The sequence below is a fragment of the Alosa sapidissima genome, chromosome 24, assembly GCF_018492685.1.
Source record: "Alosa sapidissima isolate fAloSap1 chromosome 24, fAloSap1.pri, whole genome shotgun sequence".
Classification (NCBI taxonomy): Eukaryota; Metazoa; Chordata; class Actinopteri; order Clupeiformes; family Clupeidae; genus Alosa; species Alosa sapidissima.
In genome coordinates this window covers 2,014,878-2,037,074 of record NC_055980.1, presented here as the reverse complement: position 1 = coordinate 2,037,074, position 22,197 = coordinate 2,014,878, and the positions used below count along the sequence as shown (strand labels likewise).

At 39.7% G+C, this 22,197-nt stretch overlaps 1 protein-coding gene across 1 annotated transcript in view; it reads left to right on the top strand.

The window, feature by feature from the left end:
• The window catches only part of mtr (5-methyltetrahydrofolate-homocysteine methyltransferase), a 51,608-nt gene extending 32,686 nt beyond the window's left edge, over positions 1-18,922 (top strand). Inside the window, exons 20-33 of the mRNA XM_042082582.1 lie at positions 1,848-2,000; positions 9,197-9,301; positions 9,797-9,897; positions 10,639-10,706; positions 10,899-11,019; positions 11,198-11,279; positions 11,690-11,788; positions 11,884-11,959; positions 12,419-12,574; positions 14,256-14,452; positions 14,610-14,810; positions 15,307-15,499; positions 15,636-15,748; positions 17,850-18,922. Coding sequence (XP_041938516.1) covers positions 1,848-2,000; positions 9,197-9,301; positions 9,797-9,897; positions 10,639-10,706; positions 10,899-11,019; positions 11,198-11,279; positions 11,690-11,788; positions 11,884-11,959; positions 12,419-12,574; positions 14,256-14,452; positions 14,610-14,810; positions 15,307-15,499; positions 15,636-15,748; positions 17,850-17,936 — 1,752 coding nt within the window. The 3' untranslated portion in view covers positions 17,937-18,922. The remainder of the gene's footprint in view (positions 1-1,847; positions 2,001-9,196; positions 9,302-9,796; positions 9,898-10,638; positions 10,707-10,898; positions 11,020-11,197; positions 11,280-11,689; positions 11,789-11,883; positions 11,960-12,418; positions 12,575-14,255; positions 14,453-14,609; positions 14,811-15,306; positions 15,500-15,635; positions 15,749-17,849) is intronic.
• Positions 18,923-22,197: the final 3,275 nt, after the last annotated feature.

Here is a 22,197-nt window from a genome sequence, read left to right as displayed (position 1 = left end):
TCAAAGTGACCTACTAGTGAGAAATGCAGCGCATTAAACCACATATTGGAATATTGGACATAATGCTCTATTCCACTTTCTCTCAGCCCCATAGTGTATAAAAACTCTAAAGACATCTGAGTTCAACCATTAACCATGTCTTTTTCTGAAGTACACATGAAAATTGTTAAATTCCTTTAGGTGTAGGTATGGGATTTCCTGCAGTAGCCAATCAACAACCAAGCCTATTTGACATCACACAGCATGACGCAGGATACAACAACAATGCACAGTTGGCTGGCGGCAGTCACTAACGCGCTACATGTTGTTAGCAGGATCAGTAACGGCCCTCCTTCACGGTACCACATGCGCCGTCAGTAGCCTGAATGTAAATTGTAAATCAGGGTTCTCGGCCATAAGGCAATGTGCGTATACAAGGAATTTAGTCTCTGCATTTGTCCCATCGGTGAATTGGTGAACACACAGAGCACACAATGAACACACAGTGAGGTGAAGCAAGCATTAACTGCCTTGCTACAGCGGCGCTCGGGGAGCAGTGAGGGGTTAGGTGCCCTGCTCAAGGGCACTTCAGCCGTTCCTACTGGTTGGGGATTGAACCGGCAACCCTCCGGTTACAAGCCCGAAGCCCTAACCAGTAGGCCACGACTGCCCCTACCAAAGAACCAAAGCAACAGAAACAAAATCACCAACAAAGCAACCTTCATGAGCAAAAAACAGCGGCAGCCTTCATGAGCATTTCACTGAGGTTATCAAGCAGACACCTTCCTTCATCAGTGTAGCATTGAGGCCCATGACACCTCCAGAAGGTTCAACTTTAGTGTCTGGCGTCCCAGACCCACCCCCCTTCACACTCATGATGGGTTCTCTTACAACAACTTCTTTGTTTAATCCTCTTTGTTGCTGTGCACATTTATGATCCAATCAGCAACATAACTAAAAAAAAAGCAAGTCCCTGATGCGGGCACCAACAAATTCCAACAAATAGATATTATTCTATAACAACATTCATAAGATCAGACCTTATCGAAGTACCAAAGTTCTATCCAAGCTGGACTATTGCAATGCATTGTTACCTGGCTTACCTGCTTGTGTAGTGAGACCAATACAGTTACAGTGGCACATCTATAATCAGAAGACGAATATAACTCCTCTGTTAGTTACTCTTCATTGGCTTGCTATAGCAGCCAATATTAAATTCAAATCCCTCACCCTGGCCTATAGACTGACACTGGATTTGCACCTTTTTTTTTTAAAATTCTATGATCCAGCTCTACGTCCCCTCTCACCCACTGTGGTCCTCTGATGAGTGTCTGCTATGCTTCCATCAACACTAGGTGGTCACAGACTCTTCTGCGATTTCTCATTGGTGGAATGATTTACCTAATGCTCTTTGTTCTGACAGCTTTGAGATCTTCAAAACACTTCTAAAGACAGTTTATATATGTTTATGATTATTGATGTCATTATATTATATTATTATATTTAGTCTGTTAATAATATTGCCATTGTTAGCCTCTTTGATAGACTATAAAGTGTTCTTCTTACTGTCAATATAATGTAAATTGATGTCATTCTAAGTTGCTTTGGACAAAAGCATCTGCTAAATATGGAAACATAAAAAATAAATTCTTCAGTCATTCCTTTTCGTTGCTGTGGCCGTTTATGATCCAATCAACAACTCCAACATCAGCCATAATAGTTATTCTGTGTTTTTTCCCCAGTGCATATGTATAAGGCTGTATACATATGCAGTTTGCAGCGATTTAGTTACCCAGTGCTCCAGACTCTAGATTTTGTATGCATATTCTGCATTATATTTATTTGATGTTCTTTTTCAATTATAACAGGGTATTGATAAATATGTTGTTGAGGACACCGAAGAGGCACGGGCTAACTCTTTGCGCTACCCTCGACCTTTGCATGTGATTGAAGGACCCCTGATGAACGGCATGAAGATCGTGGGTGATCTCTTCGGTGCTGGAAAGATGTTTCTGCCACAGGTAGAGGCCTTTGTGTCCACAACCATTTTTATCGCTTCCCCTCCCCTTCTGCCCTATCACTCTCGTTTGTGCGTATGTGTGCTAATAAATACACACCCCATGCTACACTAAAGTGTATCCCCGCCTATAGACTTGAGGTAAAACACCACAGGGTTGATTTTGTATTGAACTGAAGCTGTCCCTAACAAAAAATTGCTTTTTTTATGGGCCAGCTATACTGTTGTTTTTCTGAAGTACAATGCAGTATAGTAATATTTCTCTGTCCAAAATAATGCATTTGTGTAATAAAGTCAAGTCGAGTTCATTTATAGCGCATTTCATACACAGAGGTCATTCAATGTGCTTTACATAAACAAAAAAAAAACAATAATAACAAATAAAAGCATAGAAGGGCAATATAGTCAAAGAATTGTTCAAAAGGTAAAGATCATAATAAAAAGAAAACATAAAACACACAGGGTAAAATCATTTACAAATAAAGAATAATTAATAAGCAAAAAAAAACAAAGGCAAAAGTAGTTAGCAAAAAGCATCTGAGAACAGTTTGGTCTTAAGTCTAGATTTAAAACTGGCTACAGTTGGGGCCTTTTTGATGTCATCCGAAAGTCTGTTCCAGAGCTGAGGCACATAGCAGCTAAAAGCTGCTTCACCATGTTTAGTTCAGTAGGTTTTACTAACAGGTTTTTCACCTGGGACCTGAGAGGACGAGAAGGTGTGTACTGCTGAAGCATGTCTGATGGGTACAGTGGGCATCGCTTTGAAATGACCACTTCATTCGCGCATTACGAGGCGTGAAGCTGCTTGAAGCTTTAGTACCACTTTCAGCCACTGTGCGTCGCTCTGCCACTGTACATCGCTCTGCCTGCCGCCCCTTCTGAAAAAAGCACCATTAAACATAATTGTTGCCGAGAGTAATCCCAGCCTACGAATTCAATAACAAAATAAATCATGCATAATTAAGCATTACCTCGATTTAGGCTACTTGGGTATGGCTTAAGGCTTGACTACACAGTGGTAACGAAAATCGAAATCGAAATTTGCTGTCTACATATTATTGTCAGTGTTGGGGGTAACGCAACTACGCAAATCAAAACAGTGTCTTATGTGATAATTGAGCCAGTAGAGAAATAACTGTTCAGAATGAATCTGTAGCCTTGGGTAGGCTTCTGCAGAAAACAATGTTGTTGCCGATTTAATGCTATCTGGCGACGTTTTTAACAGGCTATGCTATAGAGGCTTAGACAACTATGACCCACGTTTTGGTTCGTAAATTAATTTGCCCTACTTCTTGACTGCAATGTAGTCAATTGACTGCTTGACATGTCATTTTTATTTTTCTGTACAATAAAAAAATACATCTGCTAACTAACATCTGCTTACATACATCTGTAAACTTGCGTTAAGACCGACCGTTTTTTTTTTATATACTCTAAACAACCAATACAAATAAAATACTATTTATTTTAGTAGGCCTAAGTATTGTGAAATATAAATTGCCTACATACAAATGTAGGCTCTCTTAAATAAAACCCTGTGGCGTCATCTCTAAACCATTGGTTTACGCATGTCACACTATGGCCTATACGCTTCGTTTCATTCACACAAACATCTCGAATCAACGCTTATTACTTGGCACGAAGCTCTGGAAGAACTGTGCCCAGATCTTTTCCCATTCTTTCTCCCCTCTAGTCTAACGGTGACCGTGTTGAAGAACCTGAAATTGGTTGTGGTCTATTCAGCATTTCTCAAAATATGGGCTTAACCCAGATTTGAACTCTTGGACAGGGGACTGATAACTAATAATAAAATAACTGTCATCAGCCGGCCTTAACGCACTGCGCCACAGAATTGACGGCGTGGGTGAATAGGGATAAATAACAATAGAATACACAACTGTTTCACCAGCACATTTAAATGACTTGACTAAAACCGTGCATAACTGGAGGTACACCCGTTATCTGAGCAGTCTGTCCTCATTTTGCGAATGCGAGGACGATATGAGTCTGTTGCATTTCGTTAGATGTCCGAGTCACGCATAATGTTTGAAAACCACTGGCTCGTAATCACAATAATTTAACACACAACAGTTGGATAGGCTACTTCATCATGTTCCCATGCCTACATTTTGGTGAGTAGCATAGAGATCGTTTAAACAATTAAGTATGGCTCTCCGTTTGGGACATCGAAAACGTATATTTTTAATAGGGTAGGCTACCGTCGGAGATGCTGACTTGCAAAGGCCTTGGGATAACACGTTATCTCCACTATCATCAGTCAATGCCCCCTTGATCAAAGTGGGGAATGAAAGAAAAAGTTTGAGAACCACTGGCTTAACAAGTTACCTGCAGTCCAGAACACACAGAATATTGCAACAGAAAGTTGCCTTTATGTCATCTCTACTCATCTCTACTCAACTACTATTTGTTCCAACAGCATTCAAACAAAGCCTTTATAAAAGTGAAAAAAAAAAATATCCCATAAGAAGTAAAATAAAATACTGTTACTGTAGTAACTGTATCCCAAGCTTCAGCTCCCCACGTCTGTGACAGGCAGACGTGACACCGCTAAATTCTCAGCTTGTTTATACCCCACACTGAACGTGTAAGACCGCTAGGCCCATCACTGTGGGGTGCGGTAGCCTACTCTCTGGGATTTAAGTCAAGCAATATAACCATACAAATGTTTCAAAATGAGTAATTTCGGCTTTGTCTGAACTGGCCATTGTAGGCTACGTAAAAAATAAACAAGTAGGCCTATCCCCTATCCAATGATATCGGCAAATGTTTGTTTTCCAAAGTAAGAATTTCACTTCACCATGCACCTTCGACAATGAATAGCTCATTACACTTATGTTACTGTTGAACGTAGGCCTAACTGGTATCATTATAAACATTATTCTGTGTCCTAAAAACTGGCATTTTATGGCATTGTGTCATGTAAGGTCGTTGCAAAATCTAGAGAAATGTGTGAGGTGGTCAGCGGGGGACAATTGAGACACACATTGGATTGTGTTATTACTTGAACATTCCACACTATCCACAGCTGTGGTATCGGGGGCAGGAGGATTACTGTTAGCGCAGGCTTTATATAAAATTCTTCAACAGAAGGCCTGCCTCGAATGCAGGCTTGCCCAAAATAAAGGCCTGTGGTTTGCGCAGCCTACAGTAAGTAGGTTAAATAACAGACCCGCCATAATGTGCGGTATGATGATTTTTTACGAGTAAGATGTTTTTGGTGCCCTACGCATGTTCTTAAATAACAATGATCATCAGTAGCCTAATATTCCACCATTATTTTGTGTAAATGGGCTATGCATTGGGTTAGACACCAGGGGCCATATTCACAAAGCCTTTTATCTTACCACTAGGAGTAGGCTACTCCTAAATAGCAATAAAAGATTTTAGCTAGGAGTTTCTCTCATTAAGTTATTCACAAAGCCTTTCAGACCTACTCTTAGTAAGGGAAAATGACAACTCCTGAACAGATTCTGGAGCTGAGCGCTCTAGAATCTTTGACTAAGAGTGAGTGAGTCTTCGTTGCTATGGATGACGTTATTACTCATGCACGAGCTTGACTGAAGTGACCACCTTGATTGGCTGATGATTGTAACGCGGGAATGATTCCAAACACCTCCCTTACGATGAGTAGCAGGTGACAGGTCTGAGAATGCGTGCGCTACACAAGGACGGAAGATGATGAATAACTGAATAAAAAGGCCTAGCCTAAATGAATCAAGAGTAAGGCAAAACAAATAGCTTAGTAGCCTAATGAAACATATGGATTAATGTAGTATCTTTGTAACATTATTAAATTAATCTGTTACTATGCCTACGTTTGCAAAAGAGAACATTTTAATTTGATTCACAATAATGTTACATTTAATTTACATGTTGACAATGAGTAGCCTAGTTTTGGTTGTTGTTGGTGGCGTTATTGCATGTTAGTTATGCCTACAATGCAAAATTGCTTCCTCACGATTGGAAGCTCCTGTAGCCGCATAGGATTTTAAAACAGGCGAAATGCCACAAAACCGGTTTGTGAATAGGTCTGTGAGTTAGGAGTCCTCGACTTGTTTTAAGCTGTCACAGCTGGTGGGAAGGTGTGATTTGTTGGCCCCCCCCTGCCCCCCAGTCAACGTGAATCGGGTGGTCAGTTAATCTAAGGCACGAGCGCATCTGTGAGGCCAAGCCTCACCAAGTAGCCTGTTTGTTTACAACTAACATTACATTTAATTAAACTGCTTATAGGTTATGCCGAAATAGTTTTCAACATTTTGAATATTAGTGTCGGGTGAATTAGGAAATGTTCTCAAAGTAGCCTTATGGCTGAAAGCTGCTTGGGATCCCCCCTGTCAAGCAATATAACCATACAAACGCGCACACTCATTGTTTCAAAAGGAGTAATTTCGGCTTTGTCAGAACTGAAGAGCTGTGGACGACACGGCACGGCATGCCCAATTGAAAATAAATTAACGCAATGCAACACAACACAGACCCTCTTCTCTCGCGTCAGTCACTGACATGAACGAAACACAGAACCCGCTTCTCTCACGGCAGTCACTGACAGTAGCCTAGAATAAATGCATGGGGAAAAAAACTTCCCCATGACAAAGACATTGTAAAACACTGAAAGTTAATATTTTGTCACTATAACATCTGTCCTTTGTCAAATGTGTTATGTTCCAAGTAGCCTAGTGCGTAACTCTGCTTCATAAAGTTGAACAAATACATTTGCTTATTTCACAGAAAAATATAAATAGCCAGTTAGGGTCTACAGTGCAGAGTTGGTAAGTTATGGTAGGCCAACTTGGAGTGAACATAGAAACAGGGGAAATTCTTTCTCTAGTAGCGGAATAGCCTCAGGTGCGCACGTAGACATAAGGCCGAACATGCAAGCGCCAATGAATCGTGCTCTCACGACAATCACGCCGTTCAACTTAAATAGGTTAACATCACTCTACGTTCGCCTTCAAGCAAGGAAAACGATGATTTCGATTTAAATTTTCAATTTAAATTTTATTAAGGATAGCCCCTTGAGATGAATCATCTCGTTTTCAAGGGGGTCCATCAATACATTTGAAGACATCTGTTTCGTTGGAAGGGCAAGGGGTAGCAACAGGGCAACACAGAGACAGGCCCGATGCAGGGCCGTCATGAGAGTATTAAAATATGGGATATTCTACGGGAAAACATTAAAACGGCAAGACAGCGGGGGAAAGTTAAAATATCGGAAAAAGTTGGCATGCATTGTTTCGGTCCCCATGCACAGGGATTATTTGTCATATTATTAATCACATATGATTATTTGTGAAATAATAGGCGCAACACATTTGAAAAGGAAGGACTGGTAGCATGCAAGCTCACGGGAAAGATTGGTTTAAGAGCGTTATCACAGTGTGTGGCTGTGGCGCAAAGCAGCACGGGCGGAAGACGGCGACAATTGGCAGGGGAGGGTCATGTCTTTTTTAACAATTCTGTCGGAGGGTCATTGAACAATTTCTAGCAGGCAAGGGAGGGTCATGCACCTTTTGACTGAACAGTCCCTAGATTGCTGCTGGGCTATAGCCTATGTCTTGGTTCATGTCTGTTAACAACTCATTGCCGTTAAACACGTAGCCTATCTCGCGGTTGCATCCATTACAAACAAACATGCAATGTGAACGTCTGGGATTGGGAAGAGCACTAAATGCTCTACTGTATAAGCACGACGTCAAACCTTTAAATGAAAAACACTCTTTAATAATCAAAAAAAATAAACCGCTAATGAAGTAAACTTGTGACCATCAAAAATCGTTTATCGCCTGTAACTCTGTGATAACAGGACGTAAAAGGAAGGCATTTGGCTGAGCAACGGAGGTTAATATGCTCTATATTTTGTCCAAATGATGTTTGTCTATCATCGTTGCATTATTCTATAATTTCTGACACATCTTCGTGATGGTTGACGGACATCACGACGGGAAGCAACCATCGTGATGCCACGCCCCCACATGCCAGACACGCAGTAATTCTACAGTAATTCCTGCTTTAACATAAAAACTTTTCTTTGGAAATGAAATTGAGTCTAGAACTGATGCATATGCAGGACTGTCAGCCAGTGTGCGCAAAAATGAAGCACTTATTAGTCTATGTGAAACTACTGTCTTATTCAAATAATTCCTGATTTGAAATTGTTATTGTCTGTTTTTTGTATGTCTCACACTGTAGCCTACGTTGAACTTAAAATTAAGGCTGTCAAAATTAACGTTAATCGCTGCGGTTAATTTTGAAATACACAACGTGTTACACAGTAGTAACACAACGCATTGTGTTTACCGATTTCCTTTGTGATGGGCTGATTATGGAAGCCACAAAACCTGAAGCCGCAAGCCTGAGAATTTATTTTACTGTCTATGGTGTTAGTGCTGCCAGTGCACAGTGCTGCTGCTACCACCACACGCATCACACACTGTGTGTAGGGCACCAAGAGACACACAGGAGGAGGGACATAAATAGTATAATAGTAGCTTTTACTGCTTCTCGCTCTTGTTAGAGAATGTTTACAATGTCAAAATGCACCAACAGCATGTTACATAAAGATGATACTTTTCGGGTCCTCTCCATTAAGATCCAACTTGAACGTATGCTAGTCCATTTAATTGAGAACGCGTCTGAGCGCGCACGAGAGGGAGAGAAAACGAGTGGCAGGTTCCAACTGGCTTGTCATTGTTGACGATAATTTATATCTCCTTTTTAATACAAGAAACTTATAAAAGGAGATCATGAGGGGGGCGCTGTGGCGTTGTACATAAAATAGTCCCCCCAGGACGATATCATTATCCATCGCAGTGTTTTACTGTACATATCGTCAAATGCCAATTAAGGGGACATCGCCCAACCCTACTGTCTATTGTTGCATTGCTCTGGCGTTGTACATAAAATAGTCCCCCCCCCCCAGGACGATATCATTATCCATCGCAATGTTTTACTGTACATATCGTCAAATGCCAATTAAGGGGACATCGCCCAACCCTACTGTCTATTGTTGCATTGCTCTCATATCTCCTCTTTAGCTTCTACTCATCATAATCATGTGGTTTAGCAGTTGTGTCTTGCATAATTGTCACAGCCAGGTTGGTGGCAGTTGTGACCTCTGTGCATGACATGTCTATCATACACAATTATACAGTATATGCTTTTGTTTGTACGTCTGAGCAGGTGATAAAGTCTGCTCGTGTGATGAAGAAAGCTGTTGGCTATTTAATCCCCTTCATGGAAAAGGAGAGAGCGGAAATGCAGGCAAACTCTTCATCTGTGGACATAGTAAGTCTGAAGGACTGTTACTTACTGTATCAACTTCCATTAAATCACTAATAAGTCATAGTGAGGTCTTGGGGCCTGTGCCTACCCAATTAATTTTTTGGTGCTTAAAGCACCCTAAACCTCATTTTCAGAGTGTTTTGCTGATTGATTTTTCCTCTGCTACTACCGACATTGTTGGCAATCAGGTCCTGCCCCTACCTCAATTTTATTTGGCCAGCTAGACATAAGTGATATTGACAAGCCCAGTGCTATTTTAAAAAGAATAGATTTCAACTCAAAGTGCTGTGAGAGCAATGGGGGGGGGAAATATACGCTGTGAACACTGAACTTCATAGGATTTGTATAGAAAATAGATGCTGGCAGCATAAAAAAAGTGCTTGGTTGACACAAACTTTGTGTCCAATATATGCACAGTATATCCAATGTTCTATCCAATATATGGACAATGTTTCTGCTTAACATCCAGTAATGCTTCCAAAAAATGTACTCTTTCAGGATCCATACCAAGGCACTATTCTGCTTGCTACTGTTAAAGGAGATGTTCATGACATTGGTAAAAACATTGTGGGTGTTGTGCTGGGATGCAACAATTTCAGGTGGGGAATATACTACTACACTCAGTAGCTCAGTACACTCACAGCCAGTGATACATTTGTTTAAAAAATGCTGAAAATGTTTTACTACAAACACGAGCATACTTTTATCACCTCCATGTCAGTATTCATTTCAGAAGTAAACGGTACCGGTTCAGGCACCGTTTTGGCAACGGCATCATATTAAATGTATCGATTTAGCACCGGTATCAGATAAAACCTAAACGATACCCAACCCTAGTGCCGTATAATAAATAGATAAAACAAGTAGCCTTGACTTGAGCAAATATTTGTATTCCAACATTCTAGATTTAGACTGATTTCAAATACTAGTATACAAAATCACAATCACCCACTCTCAGAGATGTTGAACTGCCCTGCCTTTGTCTACAGGACTGTATACTACCAGTCAACAGTTTTGAAACACCACCTTTTTATGGGTCTTTTCTATTTTTACATTGTAGATGAAAACTATGAATTGACTTATTTGTGGCGGCCCACCACAATATCAACATTGACCACCACACAATGATTTTCTGTGTTGTACTACTTAACTTGGTTGAAATCCTTTCATTGTAGAGCTATGTGCACCTTTACGCAGCCTCTCCATGTTTCTCTTAAATCACCCCCAGTCACCTACCACCACAAATAGAATTCAATTCTGTGGGAAACACTGAACACTCATATAACACATTATACTTAAGGTTCAGACAGCTTCCTCTCATGTAAATTTCCATTTTCCAGGGTAATCGACCTGGGGGTCATGATTCCATGTGATAAAATCCTAAAGGAGGCAATAGAGAAAAAAGCAGGTGAGCTTTTTATTTGCATATCTTCAGTGTATACAAGTCATGGCAACAGTAAGTCTCGGTAGTGTGATGGTTATCACACCATTGATGGTAAATGGACTTAACATCATCTTAAGAAATTAAAGTGGGACTGACCACATCTCCCCACCAAGAGGTTGGACCGCTGTGATCCCAGCCATCTGTGTTTTTTGACAGATATCATTGGTCTGTCTGGCCTCATCACTCCATCTCTGGATGAAATGATTCATGTAGCAAAGGAGATGGAACGCCTTGGGATGCAGATCCCTTTGTTGATTGGGGGTGCAACCACGTCCAAGTGAGTGAGAGACTGTATGCAGATTAAAGGGAAGATGTTAACCTCCTTTTACCAGTTTGTGCATTAAGGACCATATAAGGAGTAATATACATACAAGAGATGTCATTTGATGGATGAAACCCTAATCAGTGATGCCAAATAGTTATCTCTCAAACTTTATATGCAACTCGCTCCATAGGACTCATACTGCTGTAAAAATTGCCCCGAGATACAGTTTCCCAGTGGTACACGTTTTGGATGCTTCACGGAGTGTTGTAGTGGTAAGTCATTTCTTTCTTTTCTTTCTATCTAGGAAAATGCAGTGCCCTGCACAACCAACGTGCAAAAATGTGTTCGACGATGTGGTGTCTGTACATGTTACGGTTTTTGGCTGCAGATTCACTTTTGGTGCAGGAAAAACATAATAATTATAATGTGGAATAATTATATATAAATAAAAAAAAACACATACACACACAAAATAGGGATTCAGCAGGTACAGATTGAACCCCTAATATTACGGAACAATCAGAACAAACACAGTCGGGATCCAGTAGCTCACTGCTTGGACCCCTAATAAAAAAAAAATCACTCATTGCTGGGTATATATAAATTAGTTTATCCTGGGTAATCTAGTTAGAGAGCCTTGTAGATCCTTAAATGTCATCTTTTTTCATTCACTCTCCTAAAGTGCAGTCAACTTCTCGATGAGGATTTGAAAGACGAGTACTTTGAAGAAGTTTCTGAGGAATATGAAGAAATCCGGCAAGATCACTTTGACTCATTAAAGGTATACAGCTTAAATGTCTTGTCTCCTGCTCCATACATTGCCTTTTAGTAGCTCTGGATCTGCATTTTCTGATTGATTGGTCCTTACTTTCTCAGGAACGACGCTTCCTTTCTCTCAGCCTGGCAAGGGAGAGAGGTCTACACATTGACTGGCAGGCTCAGCCTAGACCAGGTATATGCTGAACAACATTAAGTCCTTTGAGTTTTACAACTATAACTAGAAAAAGTCCTACTATTAACAGTTGCTCCCAGTAGCTTGTTGTAGTACATTGATTAACACCACCCAATCCCATGAAAGTCAATGACAAAATTGGGAATTTATGTCCTCCATACTTTTGTAACATTATCAGCTATGTCTAGTGTTAGCAAAAAATATAAACTTTTGTTTCTTATTCCCTTTCCATTACACTTATATTTACAGGCAGTATGTGTTCTCCTCAGTTACTCTGCTAAAAAGTCTTAAGTGTTTTTATTACCATTATTTTCAGGGAGTAAAGTGTTTTTGATATTTTTTTAATGTTGATATGTTGTCATACATGTGTTTAAAGCCTAATCTATTGATTAGGAATTTCAGATGATTAATATTGATCCAAAATATGAAAACAGAATATTTACTAAATTGTTCATGTAGTACTTCCACAGATCAGTGGCACACATGTCTTTGAGACATATGACTTACGGAAGCTGGTGAGTTTTATTGACTGGAAGCCCTTCTTCGATATTTGGCAGCTGAGAGGCAAATACCCTAATAGAGGCTATCCCAAAATCTTCAAGGATAAAACAGTAGGTATGGAAAATTAATATCAGTCCCTTAATCATTTTAAATGCTGGCTTACAAGACTCTCACACTTATATACAGTGAGGCTCATAAGTTTTTGAACCCATTCTAGTTGACTAAAAAGAGGAATATAAAATCATCTTTTGGAAATTGATCTTAATGCCTTAAGTAAAAAAAATAGGTAATATCCAACCTTTAAGGACACCAATTTTCTTTGTGAATGAATAATGTATCATAAATAAATAAATGCTCTTCCTTAAAAGTAAGTATTCACACCCCTATATTAAATTCCCATAGAGGCAGGCAGATTTTTATTTTTAAAGGCCAGTTATTTCATGGATCCAGGATACTATGCATCCTGATAAAGTTCCATTGGCCTTTGGAATTAAAATAGCCCCACATCATCACATATCCTTCACCATACCTAGAGATTGGTATGGATTTATTTCAGTTAGCCTAATAGCTGATTTGATTTGCATTGAGAGGTGATATATGGAAAGTACCCCATGCCAATCGTGAGATATGGTGAAGGGTATGTGATTATGATTATGTGGGGCTATTTTAATAGTGTGTGTGTGTGTGTGTGTGTGTTCTGGGGTGTATAGAAACATTAAAGTTGGTACAGATGCTCTTTGGGAGGCATACACAGACTTTTGGACTCTAGATAGGTAGATGGATACTTTATCTATCCCATAGGAAGTTTTGGAATATACTGTAATTGAAACATAATTGACACATTATGGCTTATTCTGCTATTTTATTGCCACAAGAAAGAGTAGGAAGCATGTCTTCTCCAATATTGGCTGTATCATTTTTAACAGCTAAATAGGAGGGAACAGCTTCAGTATGGCTAATGTGACTAGCAAACTAGTATGGCTAGTGGCAATAGAGTGAGTGGCCATCGCGGCATCAATCCATCCATGCCACACCAATATCAAACAATCAGCAGAGTGACTACCACATTTCCTTTATTTTCCACACTTCAGTTTTTGTGGACATTGTCTTTCTATTTGCCAGACTTAATAACCTGAAGATGTTAGAAGTATCGCCAAGGCCAAACAAAATGGATTGTACCAGCTCAGCTTCCCACTGAGGGATGTGACTCATTGTAATATGTTTTATTGTACCTCAACCATTTCCTGTAATGCTAAAATGATGACATAATACAGTATGGATTGTGTCACAATTTAAAAAAAAACATTTGACTGCGGAACTGAATGTGGAAGTCTACAGTGATGAATTTTCAGTGAGGAAATACCATTTGAAATTAATTCAATTTCACAATATCACAATCACAATGTTATTGGAATTCAGTTCTAATGAATTCAATTTCCAAAAACGCTATTCGGATTCAATTTACCAAATTCATTCTTTCGTTGGCAGTATCTTCATATGATTAGAATGGAGAGAAGTGAAACCAGTTTGGGGCTACTTCCTATTGAGCTTCTTGTTGACCATTTGCCTACTGCACAACATTTGTTGACAACATAGTAATACCAAATGTCTATGTGAGCAGCCCTTACATAGACATTTGGTATTACTATGTTGTCAACTGCTTACTATGTTGTCAACTGCTACGCATTCCAAACATTTGTTTAGCACCTTGTGTTCTTTTGGTGATCTTTGAACCAGCTGCCGATTGTATGGGTAGCCATTTTTAATTTGTTTGTGTGTGTTCCTGTGTCCTCAGGAGAGGAGGCCAGAAAAGTATTTGATGATGCCCAGAAACTTTTAGATAAGCTCATAGATAGCCAAGAGCTTTGGGCTCGAGGACTAGTAGGTTTCTGGCCAGCACAAAGTGTGGGGGATGACATCCATGTGTATGCTGAGAACACCTGCCCACAACTCAGCCAGCCTATTGCCACCTTTTATGGGCTCCGGCAGCAGGTGTGTGCTCTCTGATCTAGAACAACATCAAAATAGTCTGAATGTTTATTGATATTTCAGGTGTGTGTGTGTACATGTGGCAAGAAAACAGTTATATAGATTAAATATGCTGTACTTTTTCGCAATCGCTATAAATAAACTGTTTTGTTTTTGCCAGGCTGAGAAAGACTCCGCAAGTTCAGACCCTTATCTTTGCCTATCTGACTTCATTGCACCTAAAGACAGTGGTGTCTGTGACTACATTGGACTCTTTGCTGTGGCCTGTTTTGGTGCTGAGGAACTAAGTCGGAAATTTGAGAGCCAAGGCGATGACTACAACAGCATCATGGTCAAAGCACTTGCTGATCGGCTTGCTGAGGTCTGCAAAATGTCTTATTAAATTTAATATTCACTCTGTTCCAGATACCTGTGCAGTGTTGCCTAGTCTCATGATACGGATGGAGAGGGAACTGTGAAAACCCTCTTAAGTAGGAATATTGCATTGAATATTGGTTGATCCTATCTGTTCTGGAAAAAAACTATTAACCCCTCACTGCTCCCCGAGTGCCGCTGTAGCAGGCAGCTCACTGCGTCGGGATTAGTGTGTGCTTCACCTCACTGTGTGTTCACTGTGTGCTGAATGTGTTTCACTAATTCTCGGATTGGGATAAATGCAGAGACCAAATTTCACTCACGGGATCAAAAGAATATATATACTTATACTTACTTATACATGGTAGCTTTTTTGTAGGCGAACTTCAGAGGTATATTGTCAAAAGCATGAAATACAAAACATGCATTCTCTTTGAGCAGTACATGAATGCCATTTACTCCGAGATACTAACCAGACTGTGCGCAAATATTTGTATGTCAAGGCTTTTGCTGAAGAACTTCATGCCAGAGTTCGCAAAGACTTGTGGGGATACTCTACTGAAGAGGACCTCCAGGCTTCGGACATGCATCGCATCCGCTACTCTGGCATCCGCCCTGCGTCTGGCTATCCCAGCCAGCCAGACCACACAGAGAAGATCACCATGTGGAAGCTGGCTGATATCCAGGAGAAGACGGGTAAGGAAATATATGTGCTTTATTCTCCGCTGTTATTTTATTTTAGATCACAACTACCAAATATACATTTTTATGTACGTCTGTGTTATAGCTGTGGTTTGATTAGTTTAGTATAACATTATATCCCTATATTAAGGTATTGGATTGACTGAGTCTCTGGCTATGACTCCTGCTGCTGCTGTCTCAGGGCTGTATTTCTCCAATCCAAAGTCCAGCTACTTTGCTGTGGGAAAAATCACCAAAGAACAGGTATGTGTATCTTTCCATTAACTTTGAATCTGCTCTAATAGTGAGTCAGGATTTTCTGGTCTGTGCACTGAGCTTGTTCAATTGAATTCATCACTGTATACATTCAAAAGTAGACCATTCAAGGATTGTTTTCCAGTATGATGTAAAACTATAAGGCTGCATGTTTGTTTGTTTTTTGTAGGGCCGCAAAATTATCGCAATTGTAATCGCAATATGAACCAATGCAATTACCTAATTGCAAAAGCTACAAATAATAGTGCACAGTTAATTTTGTCACATTTCTAACTTTTTTATATTAATTTCATCCTCCTTGACTATGCCATGTCTGGTTGGTGGGTGTGCGTAGTGTGTGAGGGGCACTGAAATTCTGATGGGTGAGCATCATAGTTGGTCGGGGGTGCTGTGCTTCTTGTGCACCAGACATGTCCTCCTACCCAGCTGGCCTGTAATTGGTCAGTTGGTATGAAAGGATAGGTGTGAGATTCAAATACAGACTACAGTGTAGTTCTTAGTCTACAATTATGCATATACCCATGAACTCCACATTACAAGGATCAATGTAAGACCAAACATGAATATGTTACATTCATTCCATACATTTACAGATCATTTAGGAATGACATCCAGAGGTAGTCTTTGTTCTAAAAGGGGGAAAGTAAGGTGACATGCTGTATGGTAAGCCACACTGCATGTGTGGAGGTCAAACACAGAGCAGTGTTTCCCATACATTGACTAATCTGTGGCGGGGCGCCACAAAATAAAAATCAGCCGCCACACATGAATATTATATGTTTAATTTAATTTAAGCTAAATATAAGATCAAATCCTTGCATTGCCTTTTTACGCACGCAGCCTTTCCTTGCCCCGCCCCGCTCTCTCTCGTAGCCCGCTGCCCCTCCTCTGCACATTTAACAAAATATTCACGATTGTTGAAGAATTGTTGTTGCTACATAGAAGCATTGCATAGAAGACGTCTGGCTAAATTGCTATTAAATCCGCTTAGCATCGTGACCATGCTGTGTAAATTTGTTCAAAACTGCTGCATTGAAGTTAACTCTGCTAAGATCTTATCACAACATAGTAGGCTACATTGAAGAGACTAAACTAAGTTAAGTTATGCAATCAAGCAGTATCTACCCATTGAGAATACTCTTTGGATGTCGGATTTAGCATGCTTAGCCTACTTACAGCTGCTTGTCAATTTCGTTGAAGGACTCATTTTATTGACTCTGACACTGAATGACTCTGACTCTGACAATGAAATTCAAAAGTGTTTGTCCCAAGGAGAAGTACGAACATTTATTTTAACTATGTAGAAAACGTTATGAATTGCATCCAAACATCAGCAGCCTTTAAACTGTGTTACAATTGCAAGGTTTCCCTCACGAACGTCGAAGTGACAGGCACTCAATTAGACCCAATACACCCCTAATACACCCCCTCTCCCACCCCATCCCCCCCACCCCTCAATAAATGGATATGAGATTTTTTTTCGCCTTACAGTCTCATGAATGCAAGTATTCCAGACATTTGAATATAGCTATTGTTTTTCAAGTCACATTTATTTATATAGCACACTTAAACACAATGCAATTGACCCAAGGTTTTCACAAAAATAAATAAATATAGTAGTAAAAGCAAAAATATAAATGAAAAAAAATTGTTTTACAGGGGCATATATCTTACCCTGTTAGCCTTCAAACCTAATGTAGGATGAACTCAGATGTGGAATAAGTGTATAAGTGTCAGAGCTATGTCAAACAGGTTTTGCTTTATTTATGTTTAGATAGACTGTAAACCAGGCTTTAGTCTGACTGAATAAATAATAGGGCTGCAGTTAAGTTATTTTAGTAGTGGAGTAATCTGTTGATTACTATTTTTCTTGATAAATTGATTCACTCTACAATTAATGCAGAACAAAATTGATCATTGTTTCCTAAAGCCCACGATGATGTCCTCAAATGTATTGCTTTGTCCAAATGCCAAGGATATTTACGGTCATAGAGGAGCATGTCAAATATTCAATTTTGAGGAATTTCAAATTAACTTAATAGTTGTCAACTAATAGATAAATGGGTTTTTTTTTTATGTGTTTTTATAGGTAGAAGACTATGCCAACAGAAAACAGATATCCGTAGCTGATGTGGAACGCTGGTTGGGACCAATCATCGGCTATGCTACTGACTGATCCACACCTGCTGCTGTGATTCCAGGATCAACCCTTTATCCAGTGTTTACATAATTCTCAGGACTTTTAGAAGTGTATTTTTAAACGTCAGGTTTGTTCTTGTCTTTTAACACACATTTTTTAAAAGAATCATTTTAATGACCAAGCATTGTTGCATGGTCCTTTTAATAGTGACCTTGCCAGTAAAATGGCAGACAACCTTCTTAGCCCTAATTAATAAGAATGCACCTCTGAGAAGATTTAGAGTTTGTGGTAAAGACAACCCATGGTTTAATGAATCTATCTAATCCTCTATTAGAGCAAGGGGTAATGCATAGGCCAAGGCTATAAAAGGAATGATGCCAGACACTGGTTAATTATGGCGTTTAGTAACAAATTCACTAGATTGAAGGATATCCCAGTTATATCCTTATCGTGCTACAAACTAAATGTTTCCTTTGTTGGCGATATGTATGGGAATCAGGGGGATAATGGGATAATGACCTTTTAGGTGTCACATTATACTACATGAATAGACTCCGCAGAGGAAACTCCACTCCGCTTTGTGTTGACTTCTATTTCTTTGACTCATCCAATCATACTGTTTAGTGGGACACCTCTGTGGCCCTTATTCCTTACATAAGGGTCGAAGGCACCCTTTACTTTTAAAAAATCAAAGCAAAATTAAGGGTAAACACAATATTTCAAATGTATTTAGCAAGCCTTTAATCAATGATAAAGATGAAAAGCCTTTAATCTTAAACACTCAACCAAGTCTTCCTGGGGTTTTTAACCCTCTGAGGACTGAGGGTACTTTCAGACACTCTGGATCCAGTATTTCAAGTTGCTTACATTTTCAATAATATCATAGCATGCCAAAATCAAAAGTCAAATATACTTATTTATTTATAAGTTTAGGCACAATAACATGTCAGTGGTATGTATGACTGTTTGACCTGTTTTTTGTCCAAAACCACTATCAAATAAACAATTAACACATGTAAATTATGTCTTTTTTTAACACACACACTCACACAAACTTAATTACACATCTGTGTTAATTTGTGAACATCTTTTCAAGTTAAATTAGTAATGGCCCTGAATTAATCCCATATCTACGACGGAGTATTAGGGCCACACATGAAGGAAAAAATATTTTTGCCATGACGAGATTAAACTCGCCATGTCGACATTAAACTCGACATTTCGAGAATAAAGTTGAAATATCATGTCGACTTTAATCTCGACGTGTCGACATTAAACTCAACATTTTGAGAATAAAGTTAGTTTGGAGAGAGAACGACCGCTCGGGACGATTGAAAGGGAGGACGAATTAAACATTCCCGTTTTCTTCGACTGCAACAATAATTAGACATAGGCCTATATCATGTGAACAAAACATAACATTAACCTCCATTGCTCATCCAAATACTTTCCCGTAGGTCCTTGTCACGGAGTTACAGGCGATAAATGCGATGGTCAAAAGTAGCCTAAACGTCATTAGCGGTTTATTTATTTATTGTAGGCCTATTATTAAAGAGTGTTTTTCATCTAAACCAGTGGTCCCCAAACTACGGCCCGCCACCTCATTTTGGGTGGCCCCCCAAGTCATGTCCGTGGTATAGCATCTGGCCCGCACGGGAGTACGACATCGTCAAACTATAACCTCCGTAATTTCCCCCATTCATTCTCTATGGCGAGTCTTAACAGTACACATGTAATACTCGTTTTGGCGCTGTTTTGCGTTTGCCATCGAAAACGGAATGAAATGTAGGCCTACCTGCAAACATGTAAGAGGCCTATGACACTGACTGCATCAGTGCTCAAAGTATTCTAAAAGTTTATCAATTAATTGTTAATAACTAACTAACTTCTATTCAAGTCATATTTCTGGACTTTCTGGGATAATTATTTCTATTTTTTATTCACTCCTTCAAATGTTCATACAAATTCACAATTCACAAAGTTCTCATCAGGTGAGTGAAAGTTAGAATGGTGGTCTTTTCAGATGTTTTTGCCAGCACTTCATAAAACTCTCATAGTTTGAGTTATTTGAATTATTTGTAGGATATTACTTGTTCACAATGTGAGCTGTGTATGCAAAGACAGAGTTCAGAGTTCACACATTTTGAATAAAATATACTTTTGGGACTCCCTGCTAATACTTTTGGGAATGCTAAAGTCTTTTTATCAGTATTATTTCATTTGAGCCACATTTTACACTGATATGGCATGATGGCAACATAAACACCGCTAACAATGGTATTAAATTGCAGTAGATTAAATGTAATGGAATATTCAACTAAGATAGACTGCTGTTGTTCACAGCACTAAGCTATTCATGGTTACTGATATACTCAGTCTCTGGCCCTCTCTTAGAGCCAGGCATAGTGAGCTGGCCCTCGGAAGAAAAAGTTTGGGGACCACTGATCTAAAGGTTCAACTTCATGCTTATGCACTAGACTAGGCATACTAGGCGCTCTCCCCAATCCTAGAATTTCACATTGCTTGTTTGTAATGGATGCAAAACAGCCTATTGCTGAATGTCTAGGGACGAGAGAAGCTGTCCTCCTCCCGACCACCCCATGTACTAGTAGCCTACATGCGCACATATGTACACATAGTGCATAAATAAAGTATACATGCACACATATTCCCCCACGGGATCAAAATAGTATATATGCTTAGGCTTATAAGACGTTTGGTGATTAATTGATAGCTGTTTTTGGGACACGTTAAACGTTCTTTATGATGAGCGCATACGGGGAGTAAAACGACTGTTACGCGCTCTTACAACTGTATGCTACAATGATTGCAATACAAAAATATGCGCGTGTTAGTTTTGTGATGTTTTGCACTTTTGCCTCATGTGTTTTCAGGTTTGAGGGCTTTTTTGGCAAGATTGACCTTGGTTAGACTCTGCATATGTTATTTCTCCGTATGGAAAATAAAGTCAATTTTCGACACACGTCTGTTATTAGTTCAATAACAAGTGTTGCTTGTTAAAACATGTAACTAGTGAAACTCAAATGATTTTAGAAATATTTAGCCAAAGCCAAAAAGTGTTAGAGAGAAGGAGAGACGCCGGTGCAGCTCAGATGTCTTAATTTTCTTTATTTAGTAAAAGGTGCAGAACATTATTAAACTTTGACTAACGTTTCGATGTTCGTTAGTCAAAAACATCGACACATCGAAACGTTAGTCAAAGTTGAATAATGTTCTGCACCTTTTACTAAAGAATAAAGAAAATTAAGAAGACATCTGAGCTGCACCGGCGTCTCTCCTTCTCTCTAAAATATCTGTCCTGACTTTGTCTACCAAAAAGTATTACTTTGTACCCCGCGCTCCCCCACTGCTTGTGAAAGAAGGGGGTGGGGGAGGGGGGCTTAACATGAAAAAGCTTAATGTCCCAAAACGGCAACAAGTCATAATGGTAGGCTACAGGAAGTGGGGGGAGGGTATGGGATGACCAGAGCCGTCTTCGCTGTGCTATTCAGAAAGCATCTTCTATTGTCTTTCCAGGCGCACACAGCTCGTTACCATATAGCCTATCGAGTGCCTTAACAGATAGGCTCTGCTCTTGGGTTTGGCCTCACAGCGAACTCAACCCTCTTGTTGCTTGCAGTTTGTTAAATAAAGCGATGCAGATTACATTATTTATTTCTGATTAATTGCGTCTTTTGATGTCTTTTGCAACATCTGCTTGTTAGGCTGGGCTACTGTCAATGTTCAACAATTGCTGGTGTAGGCCTACAGGCTATAATCAATTAGGGACTGTTCGTTATTTATTTAAGGGGCTACCGGAGGAGTTTTGGGAGCGTTAGTCAAAAAAGACGTGACCCTCCCTCGCCAGCAAGACATTTTTATGACCCTCCAAAGTGATTGAGAAAAAACGCATGACCCTCCCCAGTCCCAACAATTTATTGATGCCTTCTGTTGGCTACTGGGTCAATTTGGGAGCTTGCATGCTACGACTCCATCCTTGAAATGCCTTGAAAAGGCTGTCGTTTGCACAATTTCACAAATTCACACCGGGACCGAAAAAAACCTGTCAACTTTTCCCGGGTTTATCGCATATTTTAACTTTTTCCTCGCTGTCTTCGGAGGAGCTGCAGGGCCATCGCAAGGGGGTGCGAGGCCCTGTGCGAACTTGACAGATGTGTAACAGAGGCAGTTTTCCCTCTACCACGTTCTCTGTGTTGTGTATAATGAGAGACGCCACAACCGACCTGGTCTTTGACTCTTTTACTGAAATATAAGACAAAACAAACACATCAGACAG